The sequence below is a fragment of the Alligator sinensis genome, unplaced genomic scaffold, assembly GCF_000455745.1.
Source record: "Alligator sinensis unplaced genomic scaffold, ASM45574v1 scaffold612_2, whole genome shotgun sequence".
NCBI lineage: Eukaryota > Metazoa > Chordata > Crocodylia > Alligatoridae > Alligator > Alligator sinensis.
The window spans coordinates 1,360,886-1,381,147 of NW_005842085.1; the positions used below are offsets into that span (position 1 = coordinate 1,360,886).

The window sequence follows — 20,262 nt, forward strand, 5'->3', positions numbered from 1 at the left end:
CCCTCTTGCATAGCCAATGTTTTGTACCTCAAAACCTGATCAGGCTCATACTATAACTTCTACTGTAGCACCATACTTATCTATCCTCATATGTAATTGCCTGACTTATACCATGCTGACATGCAAAGATGGGGAAAAAACACATTTATGGTGTGCATAAACAAATGCTAAAAGGCAGCAGCTGGTAACTAATTGTTGTGTGTGAAATGAATTGTTCTCAGCTCAATGTAGCAAAACCACTCCTCCTCAGTCTGTTCACATAACAATCAGAAGCTACCAGCTGCTGTCCTTCTGAAAATGCTCTAGGCATTTATGTGTTTACACCTTTAGGGCATAAACAAGCATTTGTGGGATCTGGTTTAGGTTTAGACAGCTTCCTTTAAACTGCCTAAATCTAAACTAGAAGTGGCACAGGCAGCCCATAAGTTACGCCCTGGGGCTAATGGCTAGGCTTTCGCAGCCCCGTGTGTGAACACGTGCAGGAATTCACTAGACCAGGTTAATCCATGTCAATCTAAAATTAATTCAGCTCCTGGGGTAAAATAACTTAGATCAGGCATGCCATTTTTCAGGCTATTTAAGCCCTGCGAACACCTGGATTCCCAGAAATTTAGATAAACTTAAACTTTGTTGATCTAAACATTAACCTTTTAGATACTACTTTATCAGTGGTCAAGGATACAGTCAAAATGACCTACTAGGCATCCCAGAGCACCCAAAGCCATCCAAATCCCAATAGTCTCCAAAGTTTCTGAAAGGCTGCAAATAAGTATTCAACTACAGAAGGAACAAGTTCCAATTTCACATCATGCCTGTCAAAAATGGCAGGAAAAAAAAAATCACCATCTGAGGCACTAAATGCCAATTCAAATCTTGAATAAAGAGTTCAGTACATTAAAGTGAAACCCAACCAAAAATGCTAAAATAATTTAGAATATTGATAGCCAAGTAAACTAATGCATAGTAACGTCATTCTTTGGAACTGTATTAGTTTGCATCCTGCACTTTAATTCAATAGAGTTTAAAAAGTTCAATTTGATTGCAGCCTTGCATATTTTTAATTTTTAAAACTAAACAATTACTAAGATGTAAGTAATTCTAATTCTGAATGAGTGCTTTCTACACATTTTCAAGTTGTAATACATTCTGACCTTTGCTCTTCCTTTGCTAAGGAATTTCAAAATTCAGCATCAGATTCTGTAAAATAAGTACCTAACACACACAGATTAAATTTGAAGAATAAGAAAATCTAAAACAAAAATCAGAAAAAAAAAAGAGAGAACTTACTTCAGAAGTTCATAATTCTTTTCATTTAATCTCACAGCATTCTCTCGCCAAAATTTCTCAGATTTGTGTACAGGGCTCCATTCCAGTCTTCCTGATTTCAGCTCAGAACTGTATTCATCAAATGAGCTGAAAGATGTCCAAAGTGAAATATAAAATATAATATATTAGGTTCCCAGAAGTGGGCTTTACACAGTATACCGGATATGGGTCAATATTAGGGGCCAGTTCTTCGCAAACCTATATCTAAAAACTCTTATTTGAATAACTTGATTAAAAACAGAAGAACTTCCTTTTACAATGTTTAAGTGGAAGGGAGGCTGTCTTAAAGTTCTGACTTCTTAAATTACAGAGATTAGTAACATATTTCCTCACGTTAGTATCCACTGTTACATGAAACCATGTTTTAAGCTTACTAATATTTAAAAAAAAAAAATATTCTTCCATAATACATCTTACACATTACTCTATTTTATTCAAAGAGAGCCCATTACTGTCACCTGTTGAGAGATCTCAATTGCTCCGCCTATTTGCTACTGTTGGTTAGATTAGTGTAAGAATATATAATTCATTTGACCAAAGATCATGGCCCTAATTTATAATTTGCACTATGATTTGACTCTCTGTATCAAGTGTAGCACAGATAAAATGACTTAGCAGTACAACTCATATTAATCTGGTTTTCCAATAAAAACAAATCATGCAGAGACATCCTTGCCCCTTGCATATACTAGTTTGATATCATGTGGTAAGCAGATACAATTCTGAATGGAAATCCTTCCCATTAAATCATCAGTTAGGGAACACGTGGACAGAAGCAGAGTAGCTTTTTCTTCTATTCAGATGTATATAGAAATCCAGACATCTGGATCCTCCATATGCTCTTAGCAAAACACATTAAACAAAACACTAGCTGGTTGGTTTTTTCTTTACAGTTCATACAGTAAAATATACCTAAGATCCTGAACACTCTCGCCAAGTTTGTCCAGCAGAAACTTGATATCCTCACTTATGTCTTCGTCATCATATTTTTGCTGATCTAAGTTCTCTAGTTGCTTCAGAACTTTGCACTGGATCATAGCAAGAGCATATTCCTGGCGAGTCTCTCTTTCAGTAGATTTTTCCAAAAGATTCTAGAGATAAGGTTATTATGTCAATTCAAGGTTTAAAATTTATTTTGTCATTTCATTTTTATAAGACTTATAACTTTATAAAATTCCACTTTTACAAAGAACTTTTGAATCCAGAAGAGTTAAGTTACTAAGCAGGAGCGGCACTTATTTCAATAAACAGAAGTCCTTATTCATAAGGGAAAGTTATAGGGTAGTAAACTACAGTGCGAACTTACAGCTATCCTACATAAACTGGAAATGGAATAAGCTACCTCATGCTTACTGCATACTAAGACTGCCTACTGCTGAGTAGTACATAGCAGCCAATGAAGTATCATATCCTCATCATTCCAGAGTAACTGTCCTGTTGAAACAAGCCCTATAATTGACTAAATTTCCTGTAACAAGGGTGGGCAACTGAGGCACCAGCCAGAAGCACCCACTTAGAGGGCACAAAAGCAACAACCACCACTGTTGCCAGCCAACCACAATGCCTTTGCTGCCCAGAGCATTTGTTGCCCAGAGGATCCGATTGTTGCAGCTCTGCTGAATTTCATATCTATCTTTTTATGGGAATATCTTAAGGTGAATTAGAACTTTGCCAAAAAGGTTGGTCATTCAGTTATGGTTAGTTATGGTGACGATTCAAAAAAGCTTGATTTAGGAGGGCAGTATTGTGAGCCCAGAAGAATATACTGGTGCCAGATTTCAGCAGTATGTTAATAAAAAGTAAATGTGTAAAAAGCATACCCAACAGCACCTACAGTTATCAGTTCTGATTTGGCAGAGGCTACCCCAAAACAGTAGTAAAGTAAACGCCGTGGTATACACTATGTTTAACATTAGGTGACCTTTGTTGACAAATTGCTTTCATGATTTGCAACATCCAAAGAGAACAAGGCAAACAAATCAGCTATTTGTGACCAGTTTAAGAGCATAAAATACTACAAATAAACCCCAACTCTTCCCCATGAACACGGCCTATCAATCTAATCTTCTTTGCAAGCTTTTCAAAACTAACATGTCCCACAATGCAACGATCACATCTAAATCTAACATCGGTTTCTTCAGAGTTTTAGCATATTCCAATAGAATTTTCAGTTCAAACCAGCATCTGTTAGTAAGAAGAGTGCTGGGTACGCACACAGTGCAGAGGTCAATTATTTCATTGGCTTTCAATTTATTTGTTACCTCTCTAGTCAATTTAATCATGTTCAAAATTATATGATCCAAACTGGAGCTATTCACTTGCATTCTCTGCAAAAGCTGAAAACACTTGTTTGTTTTATATATATATATATATACACACACACATATATACACACATATACACACACACACACACACACTAAACCTCAATGAGCAGAAGTCACGTTAAATATATTTAAATCTCAATTTTTTAACCAAAGTAAGTAATTACGTGGACAGAAAACAAATAAGACCACTAATTTAAAGGCATCTCTACTGCCTCACTTCATGTGACCTTTACAGGGCTCTTCAGAAGGCAGGGTAGATATGCACCAGCTAGACCAGCTAAATAAGATATATAGAGCATAAGCTTTTGTGAACTTGAACTTACTTCATCAGAAGCTGTGAAAGGGCAAACGCAGAGCAGATCTTAACAGACCGAGTGATTTGGCTCTTCAAACGTCATAGGTAAAACATAACAAAGAGGCATTTCCTCCAAGTACAAATGTAGTGTTCTTTAAAATGCTTCTCAGGTTCTATTACTGCCTTAAACAGTTGGATACAAACTGACTGGCCAAGTGGATGAAAAGATAGTCATTTCACTCCATTACCCCTTATCTTAATTACCAAGATATTGGAAAAGCAAATTAGATTGAACAGTCACCCAAAAGTGCTAGAAACTGCTTGGAGGATACTACAGCTAAGCTGTAGTGTAGCAATTTTGTATTCTGACATAGAAAGAAACCTACAATTTCTGAGACTCAGAAGGCAGAAAGTAATTTGGGTGAAAGTGACTGTAAAATGATAGAACTGCAAACCCTTTAAAAAACAAGGGAGGAAGATGACAATAGTGAAATAAAGACAATGGATTTTTAAAAAAAAATCCTTCTTGGGTGATGCCACCGCTATTTTTTTTTTTTTTTTTTTTTTTTTAAGAAAAAAATGGAATTCAGAAAGACAGCAATACACCAGAAAGTAGACTACACACTGAATAAGTTAATGTGATGCTGCTGCTGCAAATAAATTCAGTTCCCATTCTATGTATCATGTAGGATTGTTTTAAAATCCAGGAGGGAATTATTCTACTCTACTTGGTACTATGAAAAAACTGGGCAGTTCAGACAGCAGCAGTAGCAGCAACAAATCATGTTTTGAAAACATGACTTAAGGAAGAAATGCTGAAAGAAATCAAGAATGTTGAGTGTAGTGTAGAGACAAGACAGAACTGACATGGGACAATATACCAGTCTTGCAATTTTCAAGAAAAGAGCAAGTGTTTCCCTGGCATCCAGAGGTAGGACAAATAGTGAAGTAGCTTAATTTGCATTAAGGAAGATTTAGTTTAGACATTAGGAAAATGCTTTTAATTAAGGATAGTTAGGATTTATAGAACAGGCTATCTACAGGGGTTATAGAATCCAACTGTTAGGAAAGGGAGATGAAGGGACAGGGTAAGAAAAATCAGGTACATTTGTCAATAAAGGTCTAGAGTCAGTAGGGGCTGACCTTTTGGGGCAGAGAAAGGGGATCAGAAAGGAACCAAGAGGGTGTGAAGCTAATTTGTGACATGCCTGACAACCTCCCCATATGCTTTTTGCCCCGTGTTCCCTGCCTGATCTCCTGCTTGGCTTTCTGCCCCATCTCCTCCCTGATCTGCCATGTGCCACATACAGAGGCTGCTTGTGCCATTTGTAGCAATTGTGCTGCAAGTTGGCTACTCCTGGTCTGAGTATACTTAATCATGCCTCAGTCCAGGGATTGGTTATATGGTCTTCAGGTTCCTTCCAGCTCTCCACTTTTGTAATCTTCAAAAACCCTGCAGTGTCAGCATGGATCCTGACCACATGGCTGATGAGCTAAAACAGAATTTTGAAAAAAACTGGGGAGGCTACTTGCAATAGTGTATTTATTTTTAGTCTGAGATGTACCACCAGATCTGCCAGAGCAGAGGTTTTCAATTTTTAAGGAATGTACCCCTTCTGGTGGCGGTGTTTGGACACAGAACAGGGAGGGGGGGGAACCTGCACGCAGCGGCAGCAGTGCGGGGTGGTGGATGGAGGAGGCAGCCACCACATGCAAGCTCCCCTCTCTCCCCGCCACATCCTACGAGGCCAGCAAAGGGGAGCCGTTGCCCTTGCCCCTCTCTTCCCTCAGCCCTGCTCCTGGGAGGTAGCAGCACAGGGTGGTGGCGCTCCGTCCCTGCCCATCCATGCATGTCCCCCAGTACCTTTCCAAGTACCCCCGGAGGTACATGTGCCCCTGGTTGATAACCCGTGCTAAAGCATCAGTTCCCACACTGTGGGTCAGGAGTGATGGGTCATGCTGAGGAAAAGTTTGGGAAGCACTGTGCTGGAGGCATGTGAAGATTTTTGGACTGGTGGTTAAATTTCACTGACATAGCAATTCTGAGCAACATCCAGATTTGTAAAGAGAAGACAATGCATGAATTGCTCAAAAATTAAGCCCTGTTACTTCAATACATAATGATCTGGTATTTTGGAGTATTAAACCAAGCTAAACTTTGATTTAAGCAACTTGTTTAAAACTCTGCCCCTTCCCATTTGAAAAAGAGTAAAGGAAGAGGAGGTTATTTCTTGAAGAAGCCAATGGTGTGGAACAGGTCCAGAAAAGTTGATGACAGGAGCCACAGATGTCAGAACTTCTTTTTTGATGTTATACATTAAACAATATGTATACTAACTTTAGCCACCACACTGCCCCTGCCCCACCACACTCCCAGGAAAGGCAGGACCAACCACATGTGTCACAACCCAAGCTGCCCTCCAGCATGGGCCAGGAGGGGCTGAGGGACCCTCCGGGGGCTGGACAGAATTCCTTGGTGGGCAAGACCCAGCCCACAGGCCGTATTTTGCCCACCCGTGTGTTAAAAACTTTATAAAGCCAGCAGACCCCCCTCCCCCAATCCACAGCAGCTCACCAAAGCTCCTTACATGGCCCTTCAGCCCAAATAACTGTCCACCCCTGTTCTAACAGTATATCTCATTACTAAAATTGTCTGCCCCTCAAACACCCATTTCATGCAACCCTGAAAAAGTTTTAATTGATAAAAATAGATTTTAAAAAATCTAAAGCAATGCTTACAAATAAACATTGATTTTATCTATCAAAATTAAGTAGTAAGTTGCATTCTGCAAATTCTAAGAATGATGTACAAGCATATAATGTCCCCCTTTCCCAAACCTAGATACCAAAGCAAAACTCTTTGTGAGCTACCACAACATAGCAAGCTCAATGGTGAGCTATGTAAATAAAAGTTTATGGACAATTTGAATTATTCCAGGAATCAAAAATACTAGTATTTGGACTTGAAAATTGCATGCATAAGAGTTCTTTCTGCAATTCCTGCATTACTGTTAAAAAAAAAAAATCTTAAATAGTTCTGCTGGCGGAAAGTTAACAGAACGAAAAGCTACCAATATTCATGTTGGGACCTACCACTCCTATTGCAAGAAGCTGCAGAAAGATATATGCTTGTCACTCTACAAAGCAAGCATACATTACCCCCAGTTTTTTTAAGGAAAATGGAGAGGAAGCATGTCAATTATGGTCTACAGGAACAGTTGTGCTTCATTCAAAAACAAGTTAATTATGCTTACACGAAATGCTGCAAGGATGATTCTAGTTACTTTCTCTTTGACAGATTCCTGAAGAATATCAGATAGGACTGGAACAATATTGTATCGACGCAGATATTCACACATTTGAGGACTGAATGCCAGCAGCCACACACAGAAAATCATCTGATACTGAAGTTGAAAGCCACATTTATTACTCAGGACTCCCATGATACTGAAAAAATAAGCACATATGAGTTTATGCTTTTTTTAAAAATGGCTAAGTACCCTGTAAGAAAAAATATATATATATTATAGGTTTAAGACCAGCGAATAGTAAAAAGAACTTTTTGGCAAAAGCTAGAGTTACACATATATAGCAGATTTATTTCACAATACCCTATGGGAATATTTGTGAAGTGCAAAGATAACCAGAGAATGTAAGTACCCATACTGAAATTTAAATTTGAGCCTTATAGTTACAAAGCACATCTTCCAAATATGAACAGATGCCGCACTTCCTTTGCCTTCAAACTCAACAGAAGTGTAGGCCATTCCATGCTTTAAACAGCACATCCAAGTAACTAACTTTATTACTTACTATTTTTGGCAAAACATGCAATTTACTCTACCTGGACAAAAAGAGTAAGACTACTTTCTTTCTTCTTCTAGTTTAATCTTTGAATGAGAGTTTGAATTCAAATATTTACAAAATATAAACTAAACTTCTATTCCTGTGCAAGTCCTAAAAAGCAAAGCTGGACAAAAAAATTTCTAAAAAGGAAAGTTTTCAGCTGGAAAAAGCCAATTCAATGGCAGCTACACATTTCTCAGACATACACCAATTATCAAAATTTCCACAAATTAAGACACTTCATTTCAACAGAGCCAAAGTGCTTGGCTTCAGCTCTCTCCTTTAGATACAGGTTATCAATGCATACTCTATACTAACTGCAACCAACTGAAGTGACCTTATCAAAATGTAAGCATTCCACTATGATAAGATATTTCAATACGGCTAAAACAAAAGTAATTTTGAATTTTTATTTCACAAAAAAAAAGTTATATTTGTTCCAGTGTGGGAAGGACAAGTTCAAAATGTCAGTTTTCCAGTTTAAAAGGAACACTGAGTTACAAACTTTGCTCTATTAAGTAGTTTATTATAAACATTTATATATAGCCAAGTGCATGTGTGTGTGCGCATGTGTGTGCATAATATATGTGCATTTCTGTCCAGCTCTACATGGTAGGACTTGCACATGAATACACACACACCCCGTTTTTTTTGTTGTAACACTTGTGTGCACGTGCACATATACACACATGCTACTTGTTAGAAGCTTGTTACTGGCACTGCTTGAATTTAAAGATATTTTTTTCTCTACAAAGACCTGGGCAAGGTTTAGAACAGTCTACTAACTACCTTTTTACATTTAAAAAAAATGCAGCTATAATTCCAAAATGTACATTATTTCCTACATTCCATCATCACCAATATTTGATATTTCTTCTAGATTCCAAATGGATTAAAGTTTCTACAAGATCATCAAAAAAATTCCATTTTCCAGTACCCTATGCTAACACAATATAGTACATAACAATCTCTATATATCTTGCTCCAAACTCTAAAAATACCTATGAACACCTTTAAGATATTTATAGAAGTCTTTTCTGAAGAGTCAAATACTTACAAGCTCTCAAAAAATCCACATTTGCCTTCACACACATTTATTTGATCCTCAGTACAGTTTCCTTGCTAACAAATACTAAGTGGCTATTTTGTAAAAATTAGACCCAAAGAGGTCAGCCAGAGAAAAGAGTCATTTGGGGGCTCAAATGAGTCTTACTGATATGTAAATATTTCTACATAATACTCACCAGTTTACACCATCTGCTTCTACCCATGCAAAGCGATATTCATTGACCCTGAGCATCAGCTGCAGGCATCCAGCAACACACTGTACGTACTGGGAACTCTTAAGCAGAAACAACAATTAAAGCCTTATGGTAGAATGAGAAAGAAACACAACTTTGAAACTAGGAAATTCAGCAGACCAGGCTAAATTACAATTCTTTATATTTTTCTGCATGCTAGTTTTCATAATTTCAAAAGTTATAGGTTCATCTCCGCAGAAAGTTAAGCAAAAGTGATTTGGAGGAAGAGAGACCTTCAAGCAGATTGCATATCCATTTAAAAAATAAACAAACAAGCTAAACTCATACCATGGAGTATTCATAGTTTGATCTAAACCAGTAGAAAAGGATGCATGTAGAACTGCACTTGTAAGCATGACTGGATTTGCTTAATGCAAATGTGCAACCTCCACTAAAAAGATGACAGATACTCACACACATAGAACAATAAATAGCAAACGTCTTCTGTGTTGTATATTAGGGATGTAAATATTGTTTAAAAAATTATTCCTTTAACCTCCTCTAATTATATTGGTTAAACTGTTATATTCATTAAACACTCCTGGCTAGCAGGTACAGAGCCCCAGACTGGTGCCTGCCCTGCCACAAGGGAGGGGCTGCAGATGCCTGCCCGAAGCAGTGTGGGGAGCCAGGGAGCTGAGCACAGACCTGTTTGGACACGGCTGCCTCTGGAGCCACTGCCTAGGGCCTTTGATGGGGGAAGAAAAGGCAGCAGATAATCCTTCCTGACAACACAGCCCATGTAAAAAGCTACAGATGGCAGCAGCAAGCAAGTGTCTTTCCCAGCCCACTGCAGCCACCAGCACGCTGGGAGGAAAGGAGCAGTCTAGCTTTAGGTACTAGTCCTCTCCCTCCCTTCTTCCTGAGGCACCATGTCACTTCCCTTCCCTGCTGGACTGCGCCCTGCATTCTACCTTAAGTGGTAAAGCATTACCAGTATAAATATATTTATCGTTTAAACGTTTAATCTTTCGCATTCTTATTTTATAAACTTTCAAAATCTATTATGAAAATACTTGCAAACCTGAGTAAGAAATCCCTTGTGACCTTTCAGATGATCTAACTGAATTGCCATTTTAGAGGGCCATCTTCAACATTTTTCCTATTAAATCAAGGTGGCTCCTAAAAGGCAAAGTACTAACAAGCTTCTTAATCTCCATGAGCAATCAGAGTCTCTGCCTGCTGATTATTTCAGCAACATATTGTGTTATGCATTTAACTTAAAGCTTGGATTCCTAAATCTAAAGGCTGACTTTTCATTTTCTCCTGGAAAAAAAACACAAGTGTTCTGTCCACACAAACAAAAACTAGAAACATTAATTGGGAAGCCTAGAATAAGTCTTCCAATCTACTGTGGAGAGGAACAGAGTTCTCTCTTCCATTAACAAGGACTCCATTGCAGAAGTCAAAAGCCTTCTCCAACTGAAGCAACCTTCAGATGTGGCTGAAGAACTATTTTCCCCAATGCCCACGAAGGAAAGAATGGCAGATTATCGGCAACTTCCCATCCAATATGCTACTGGATTGGTAGCAATAGCAGAACAATTGCAAGAAAAAAAGGAAAAAAAAAAAAAAACCTCTTCAAGTTACTCTCTGGCCAGGAATTCAGAAAAAAAATTGGCCATCTTCAAATGATCATATAGCATGTGTTTCTAAAGTCTTCAAAGGTCTTATCCCCATCTTTCCAATACACAAGTCAGTTTTTTTAAAGCTTGTTTCTGTATGTAGTAAGTGGCTCTCTTTTTGAAAGTGCAGAAAAGAAAAAAAACATTCCTAAAGGGTACGAACACTAATTTACTTCTATTCTTAGCTCTTTCATGGCATCTCTTCGTATCCTCAGATATAAGTTCAAAACCTAAAGGGAGTGATCAGTCATGCCACCTCAACATGCAAAAGAATTACAGAAAAGCAGAAGTCACACAACACACAGCTTTGAGGCCGAAACAGTACTAGTCCAACTTTAAAATCTGTTTCAGGGACTAGCTAAATGCTTATGAACAAATGTAGTATTTTCCAGACACCCGAAAAAGGCAACACACATGGCAAGCAATAACCCCAACCTTCATATGTCAGAAATCTAAATAGACAAGTAAAGGGTAAGCTGAAAAAAGGGTAGAAGAGTTTTGCATAACACTTTCATTTTCAAGTACATGTTTTACTGTTATAGCCATTTTATTAAACACATTTAAACAGGCTTACTTCTATATGGCATGAGAACAAAGTGCACTGTTTAAGAATTAGAAGAACTCCATCCACTAAGTCAGCAAGGCCAACCTCTTCAACAGGAATACCACAAATTAGCCTCACACCCTCTGCAAGTGCCACTCTGGACAGGGGAAAGGGGTCTATCTGCTTCCCTGCTTTCAGCTCCCTGCCCTATCTGCAGCTGTACTCCCTTGCTCCCTTGCCCGATCTGCTGTGCACATGGGCTGCCCGTGCCACAAGTTGGCCACTCATGCAGTAAACTGTTCTTTGCCTGGTTTAATAATAGCCAAAACACTTTTGGAAAGTGAATCAGTCATGGATAGGGGCCCCTAAGGAGGTAAGATTATGCAAACAGCATAAGAACTGCTTAACACCATACTGGAGGCAGAGATGCAGATTGCGAATGCATACTGTAAACCAAAAAAAAAAAATGGAAAGCAGACCAAAGGAAAGCTGGCATGGTGTAATCCAGGGGTTTACAACCTTTTTTAACAAGTGTACCCCTTCAGTCTCAAAGTTTCAGCTCACATACCCCTTTATATATTTTTCTTGTTTTTGGGGGGTGGGGGGACAAATCAAGGCCCCCCACAGTGAGGGAGGGAACGGGAATGGTAATGGGGCTGGGGCAGGCGCTGCATAGGCGGAGGGAGAAAAAATTATTGGGTTGGGGGGAGGGGGCGAGTATGCACGTGCACACGCACCCCCCCCCCCAGCAGGTAAGTCTGTGGGGGAAGGGGAGGGGAAAGGGCCATGGGGAAGGCTGATAGATGCCTCTGCAGTGAGGGAGAGAGTGGGGCAAAGGCAGGAGCTGAGGTGAGTGGTGTGCTGCTGCTAGACCTCACCATGGTGGCCATAGCAGTGTGATGCTCCTTTCCACACTGGGTCCTGCCCACTGGGCTGCATAAGTGACTCCTGCCCAGAGCTAGTCCAGCCCCACTGCAGCCCTATGCCCCGCTGCGGGCACAGAAACCTCAGAGATATCCCCTTTACCCGCTCCACACCCCCCCCCCCGATGCATTCCCTGTGTCCATATACCCACCCCCTTCCTCACACGCTGGTGGGTAGTGGGTTGGGAGGGAGGAGCAAGTTTACACAAGATGAACAAACAGAAATAATTTCCCAGGAGTTTGGTATCTCATACATATATATGATGCATACTGCAAACTAGAAAAGGAAAGCAAACCAAAAGAAAGCTGACACGGTTTAATGCAGGGTTTTCAACCTTTTTAACAAGTCTACCGCTTCGGTCTCAAAGTTTCAGCTCATGTACCCCTTTGTATTTTTTTCTTGTTTTTAAGGGGAAGAGGGGGGTAGATCGAGGCCCCCATCATTTAGCATTTTCTTCTTAATACCCATATTAAGTCAATGAAGCTAAATGAATCAACTAAATTAACTTAAAAGATTCTGTAATTACCAGAACGATAAACTGCACTGACTGCAGTTTAAAGTAAGTTTGCAGTGTACATCTGTGTGCCTCATTTTGGGAATCTTTGTTGCTGTTGTTACCAGAATAATTTTCATCTCTCCCAAATTCTAAACTACCTTGACTCATTTGCCAGAAAAGTACTCTTTAGACCTTTGGAAGATAGTTCCAAATATTTTTGTTTCCTGGTGCCATCAAGTGGCAACATCATGTAATACGGCTTTGATTCAAAATACTTTGTTACCTGACATCAAAAGATCTTTGCAGTCAAAACATCTCAACTATTGAACCTGGTGCATTTAAACCATTATTCGTGTATCTACTGCCAATTCAGCCATGTTTATTCCTCCAAAATGAAATACTGATTTTAAAATAATTAAATTGTATAATTACGTCCTTATATCACAAGAAAGTTTCCTGAAAAACTGCGCTTTTAGAATTTCACAGTTTTGAAAACTGCAGATTCATTTTCATGAAAATGTATCATTTCAGCTACAAACAGTGTTTAAATAATTTTAAATAGCATCTGAAACAATTCATGTGTGTCTAAACACAATTTAGAAAAGCAGATAAACTTCGGGGGGGGGAGGGAAAAAAGGGAAAAGGCAAGATTCAGAATTGAAATATTGATGGTTGATACTTCAAAGGATCATGAAAGACATACACTGTAAACAAGATTGGCTTACTTTGCAACTACAAACCACCATTTTTTTAAATCTATAATTTAAGCTTTTCTTTAAGAACTTTCCAATTTCATATCAGAAGTTTTAAATATAAAGTTTTCCTGACGGCCACAGAATTCATCTTCACACAGATTTAAACAGGTGTATAATGCCTTTAAAAAGGTCATAAGCAATAGGACTTTATTATAATGGGGAAATTAACTTCAGTTCTTCTTATCTATAAGTGATACATCTCTTTAAGACTATAATGAGAGCAGTGGACTATCCACAGTCCTTAAACATTTTTCTTCAAGAGTCGTTGTAGCTTAGTGTTGCAGTGGATCTCAGTCTTTTTTAGACTCCAGGGCTGCATCCAGACAAGCAAGCACGTGCCTGTTGTGGCGTCTCAAAGCAGTTTGAGATGGCACAGGAGGCATGTTAGGAATTAAAAAAAAAAAATAAAGAAAAAAGTGTTCTGCAAATATGCAGGGGAAATCCCAGTATCAAAGGGAAAAAAAAAAAAAAAAGGCCAGAAAAAAGTGGCACAGGGCACATTTCTGGAGCATGCTCTGAAACAATCAGAGACTCTGTCCTCAAAGATGATGCTCTAGCATGCGGCCAGAGCAGCTCTATGCCTGCCATGTGGCCCCTGCTACTCCAGCACGCTGCCTCAGCATGCTGGAGCAAACAGAAGCAGGGCAGAAGCAGACCCAGGGTCTGTTCCAGTTAAGCACAGATGTGTGGGTGCAGGGGACTGTGGATGGGAAGACAGTGTGGGAGAGGTGGGTCCCCTGCCCGCCTCCCTGCACAGCACACGGCCCCCTGCAGCAGCAGGCTGTCAGGGCACTCGTAGCCCGCTGCTGACAGAGCCCCCCCAGCAGCATGTGGCACCACCTGAGACACAGGGGCTCCACATGGTGCACAGAGCAGCCTGACTTGCGTGCCTTCAAACAGGACCAGACCAGCTCTTGCTGCCACCCAGGGCTCCTGACACCACAGGCAAAAGCTGTGTGTCATCAGGCTGGGCCGGCTCCTGCCTCATGGTGTGCAGGGCACACGGAGGCAGGACCTGGCCCAACCCAATGGCACATGGCTCCCATCTGCAGTGCCAGGAACCACCAGTGCCAGGCTCAGAGCCTTCCTACAGCAGCCTGGAAGGAAGCTGTCCTGAAAGGGAAGGGGCTTGCCCAGCCCAGTCCTGGAACAGCATGAGAATTGCTGGGTGTGGAAATAAGTTTAATCAGGTCTCTTACTTGACTAAGAGAGAGAGAAAGAGAAGAGAAAAAGATGCTGATGCTATGTGTTTTAAAATGTTCTAAGATAAGGAAAAGCCTTCATGCCTTGTTTTGTCTGTGTGCAGATGTTAACCGCCTCCTTTCCAGGAACCAGAACCTGATAGCTGTTCCCAAAACACAATGTGTTTGCTGAAAAAGTACACTGCCCATGTGTGACAAACAAATGATCAACTTCTTCCTGTTTCTTCAAGGTTGCTCTGTCTGAACCATGCATCTTTTCTCGCTGTCTAAAGTATAAATACGCTTGTAAACTTATAGAGTTCAGAGTTCCTTTGAGAACCCTCCTTGTGATCACTTGTATAGCTCTAAATAAACCAAGATGGCTCTCAATTCTGATACAACCACAATGCAAAGTTTGATTTCTTCCACAAGGGGCTTAGCCACAGGCACAGGGGAGCAGAACAGCAAGGGCTGGCACTGCTCAGAGCCACAAAGCAGCAGGTGGGACAGCTACAGCTAGACTCATGTCCTGGTGCTGGGAAGGAGCTACTGCCAGGGGGGAGCTAGTGCGGGGCAGGCAGGGGCTGCAGGTCAGGAGTGAAAGGCAAAGGCAGGGCACTGGCATCCCAATGCTGCTTGGTGTCCCAGATTCTGGTGAGCAAAAGGGACAAGGGAAGCTCCAATTTTTCTATGATAAAAAACAAAAAGCAGATGCCAAAGTGTATGGATATTTAGAATTCATTTTATTATGGTGATAGAGGCACTGGTAGGCTTCCAAGTTGCTTTAAAATTGTAAATATAATCATAATTCTATTATATAATATAGCTGCTTCTCTCTCTCTCTCTATGTAGGTATGGTATGTATGTATAGTGGTGTTTCATTTTAAAATTGCAGAACATGGATTTTCCTGAGTGAATTTGTTTGTTTTTTAAAATAAGAGAATTTGCAGTTTTTAAATAGGGAACACCAGGATCCCTGCTGGTGAGTCAAGTGGCAGGACCCAAGCAGAGGAGCCTATCCAGAGGCAGCTGAAAGGAAGACAAGGGATTCTATACATGGAAAATTATGGGGCAAAATATTAATATTTTCCATGTATACTGTCTAACTATTCAGGAGGGTGAGGAGGTCACCTTTGATTCAGGTAAACAAAGTGGTATAAAAATAAGATCCCAAATAAAACAATTTAAGTTGTAAATACAGAAACAAGATTAACCCCTTTCTTCAGCCACCTCAAAACGTAGTTTTTAGGATTTGGGGCCTGTTTAAACCTGACAGTGATGCAGAATCCTAGTTAATTTACAAATTCCAAACAAATACTTACATCACTTGTGGAGACTGCTCCTGTTTCCATGGCACCCCCAGTACCACGTAGTTTCTAGTCCAAAACAGAAAATTAGCTTTTTAAAAAAACATTGCCACTGAATACATTTGAGAGCCAGAATTATCCACAACTCTTGTAGGATAATTCCTATAATTAATATTGTCATTTCAGAATGCATACACTGTACAAATAGAAGTATGCTGGGAAGATTTTTTTAAATGTGACAGAGCTATATATGACTAGGCCATTTCCTAATGAAAAAAATTTACTTTATGTGATTAGAATGAATGTAACAGCAACTCCCTAACAGATATCCTCTTGCATACAACCCCATATTTTGGATTAATTCTGTTGGCATAAGGGCAGTTACACAAAAATCATATAATACATATTGTTAGCATTACAATAGTGTTAAAGAGGTACATTCAAGTAGGTATTCTCATTTAAGTATTGGAACTCAGCACCTCTCAGTATTAGTTTTCAGGTGGATAGGGAGGGAGGGAACAATGCAACTTTGCCTTGGATAAATGAATTTCAGTTAGATCCTAAAAAACATCAGAAAGCAGAAGCAAAAAACTCATCAGCACAAAAAAAAACAAAGCGTGACATTAGTGGCAGTGAAATACAATATTATCAAGTTGACATAATTTATGAAGTTTCTTCTGTACAGTGAAAAAAATCACTTTCGAGGTATTATAAAAATGTAAACTTAAAAGAAATACACATGTACTTTTAAAATTACTGCTACAATGTCGTTGCTATATCTTCTTCAAAGTATGCGAAGGATTTTTAAAACAGTTAAAAGTTCCAAGTTCCAAAGGAACAGCTTTGTTAAATTAAGAACGAAAAACAACATACCATGAAATTCAAAAACATTTTTAAAACCTTAAGATCCTTGCTTATAAAAGAAGAGGAATAAAGGTATTATATTTCCCCAACGTATTTGAAGATTCTTTGAATAAACCGTGTCCCAAAACCTACTTAACTGAGGCTCCACCCTCTTCAGAATGTAAGTCTCACTCCAATGACCATAACAAATGCCAAATGCCATTTTTAAAGGAAAGTAACACAGGCACACTTAAAGACAAGAACACTACATTTTTCATCTGTGGGTCAAGCCTTGGCTGGGATGATATAATAGGCGATGTTTCTGTTTTGAGCAGGGGGGTGGACTAGAGGAGCTCCTGAGGATCCTTCCAACCTTAATTTTCCATGATTCTAAGACAGTGAGTCATTCATAATGTACTAGAATTATTGCCAACATGCCAATAATTCTCAATTAGATCAAGATTTGTTTCTGAGATTCCCTGAAATGCCACTGCATTTCTAGAAAGAGACAAGAAATAGGTGTATGGTACTCGTTTGCTGCCAGCAAACACAGAGTTGAAGTCAAAGCACGATTTTTCTCCTCCCGAGTGCCAGGCCTCCAAAACAAAAATGTAGGGGGGGGGGAGGGGAAGGAAAAAACAAAAACAAACAAACAAACAAAGCCCAGTTTCCCCTCAGTCACCAGGGACTGCAACTCAACAAAAATATAGAACATATTGTAGCTTGTCCTCCTGTAGCTACATCAATCAAGAATTCTAATGCCAGGAAGTCAATCACCTTAATAATGAAGGCTGAATAAAAACATGCTTCTCTCTCTCTCAAAATACCCTCCTTTTTCTAGCATAACATGATTTTAATATCCCTTCAAAAGACGGTCTGCTACATAAGGAAATGATTTTGTTTGTGCGATGTGTATGCCACCCTTCCCAACAACTGCTAGGGTCAGCTTATGCCTTCCCCTAGAAAAAACTAACTTAAAGGGGCATGTAGCATAAATAAAATAAAGCAGAGACCCTTTAAACAACATAGCCTAATTTTGGTCACTAAATGCGTGCTCAAACATAAATGTCTTGTAGCACTTCTGGAAGACGTTCAGGCTTGGTCTCTGGCTTATGTCAAGAGGCAAAGAGTTCAAGAACTTAGGAGCGACTGCTGAAAAATGACCTCCCATGCTTTTTTCTCCAAATGGACTTGGCAAATTGATGACATTGCAGGAGGTTGCTCTTGGCAAACACTAGGGGTGGCAAAGAGTTTAAGAAGACAATACGTTCTATATGTAGGTCCCAGGCTGTTTAGGACTTATAGATTAACACTAGCATTCTGAATTGTGTGTAGAAAAGTTACTGAGAGCCAATACAGTCTCTGGAAGCCTCGAGTTATGCTCTCCTGGTGAACCACCCCCATTAGAAGGCAGGTCCCTCATTCTGCAGCCACCTCTGAACGGTTTTCAATAGCATAACAGTGTTCAAGCCTACCAATGTCTCCTCATTCCACATCTCCATACAACCCAGCAGCTTCATATACATAGAGCAGGAGACGAGACGAGCCACTGGAAAGTTCCCAAGGAGATTATGAGCCCTTGTCCATTACTGTCCTCTGGGACTTCCCTGCTAGAAAACTTTGAACTAAATTGATTCCATTCTTTAAATTATTCAAGAGAAATGCCTCAACTGAAGTCCAAAGGGGTTTTTCTCCCTCCTCGCCTTACATTTCTGTTTGTACAACTATTCATTTACACTTGTATACCCTTGTAAAAAGATTTTAAAAATTAGTTAAGAAAGGCTGAATTTATTTTAAGAGGTTTTTTGGGGTTTTTTTTACCTGTGAACTAAGTTGACTTTTAATCCAGTTGAAGTAGTAATTCAAATCACTGCCTTCCATCAGTTCTCTTCCCCAGGCAGCCAGTTTTGCAATAATTCTTGCTGCCTGAAAAAGAACGCAGGAAACAGAACTTCAAATTGATAAAGAAATTTTGAGCAGATAAAGGAAATCTGCGCAGATAAATGGATCCTAAAATAATAGTATATGTTCTAGAAACTGACTTTAGAGAAAGCTGCTGTTTTAGTCAGTTTAAAGCATACATTTTCAGAAAGCAATTGCTCTCCTGACTTCACCAACTTAAGTAGCAATATCTGATGAACCATGGTGACAGAGGGGATGCAAGAACATCATGGAAACAAGTAGAGTAGCAGAAGTGAATCCACAAGCCACAGTTCAAGCAATAGCCTGCAACTGACATCTTGAGGAGACAGTTATCAGTTAAAGAACCTATTCCAATTGGGTATATAATACTTGCATCCCAGTATGTCTAGTTCCATGCTGTTGTACCCAAAATTCTTCCAATATCCAAGCTAACTCACTTAAAGCTATCTCAGATGCATCAATACTATACTGCAATTCACAATACAGACATACACATACTTTCAAGGCCATCTCTGCAGAAAGCCAGTTAAAATCCTGCAGCAACAGCTCTGCACTCTCCAGCACTTAACATAAATTCTGATAACATTTTGATCAAACTCATGATCAATTCTGATCACTTTATGAAAACCCAAACTTCTCAAACAATGTAAGTCAAGAGTAAAATCAATGCAGCAGCCTATGTCCAATATTATATTGCCCCTAAATTCCATGCATATTAAAGACTTAACAATGGACTATTTTTAAAAATTGAAATTAATGAACTGGGGGGGCAAGCTGATCACTTATAATCAGGCAAAATGTTCAGCTGGACCTTTGATGCACAGCAAATTCTTTTTTGCATAAGGAGAAATTGACTTGATAACAACTATTAACAGCAAACTGACTAATGGTGCAGAAATTCACACTGTAGGTTTTTCAAGCTGCCATGCCAAACTGATTGGAAAGTTGAGAGTTTATGTTGAGTTATCTGAAGGCTCAGAAAGGCAACATTTCACAATTTTACACTGGCAGAATGTGTGGCTAGGCAGGGAGCTGCTCCGGGGCCAGGATCTCATGGTGGTGACAGCACGATCTGGAGTTGGGCAGAGCCACGATCCGCTGCCTGCACCGTCTGCCCTGACTCCAGACTACACTGTCACTGCCGCAAGATCCTGGCCCCGGCCCTGGCACAGCTCCCTGCCCAGCCACGGACCCTGCCAGTGCTGCTGGAGCCAGTCTCCATGGAAACCCTGGCCATGTGCTGTCACGGCCTAGCCGCTGTTGGGGTCTCCATGAAAGCCAGCCGCAGCGACGCAGGTTGGGGCTGCTGGGAAATGAGAGTCCAGGCACCACTTTGCCCATCCCTGAGGTAATGGATCCTATAGTAATAGTGTTGCAAAGTATAGGAGACTTGGTATATATATGAAGTACTTCACCAGTTACAGCACTGCTAACAGAGGATTGTTCTTAAAGAACTGTTGAGAATTCCTTTGCAAGCAGTTTTGTTTAGAAGTCATTTTTTATCTGAATACCATGTTCAGGCCCCAAAGTAACGGATGCTGTTCAAATTTTCAACAGACATGGTCCTTTC

At 39.8% G+C, this 20,262-nt stretch overlaps 1 protein-coding gene across 6 annotated transcripts in view; it reads right to left on the reverse strand.

Annotated features, from left to right (window-relative positions):
- ATP6V1H (ATPase H+ transporting V1 subunit H) overlaps positions 1-20,262 on the reverse strand; it is an 80,852-nt gene that overhangs the window by 44,796 nt on the left and 15,794 nt on the right. For all 6 annotated transcript variants that reach the window (XM_025204502.1, XM_006023860.2, XM_025204498.1 and 3 more), the window contains 6 exons: positions 18,591-18,695; positions 15,942-15,995; positions 9,038-9,135; positions 7,202-7,394; positions 2,239-2,417; positions 1,288-1,413 (listed from right to left, as the gene is read on the reverse strand). In XM_025204502.1, coding sequence (XP_025060287.1) covers positions 1,288-1,413; positions 2,239-2,417; positions 7,202-7,394; positions 9,038-9,135; positions 15,942-15,995; positions 18,591-18,695 — 755 coding nt within the window. The remainder of the gene's footprint in view (positions 1-1,287; positions 1,414-2,238; positions 2,418-7,201; positions 7,395-9,037; positions 9,136-15,941; positions 15,996-18,590; positions 18,696-20,262) is intronic.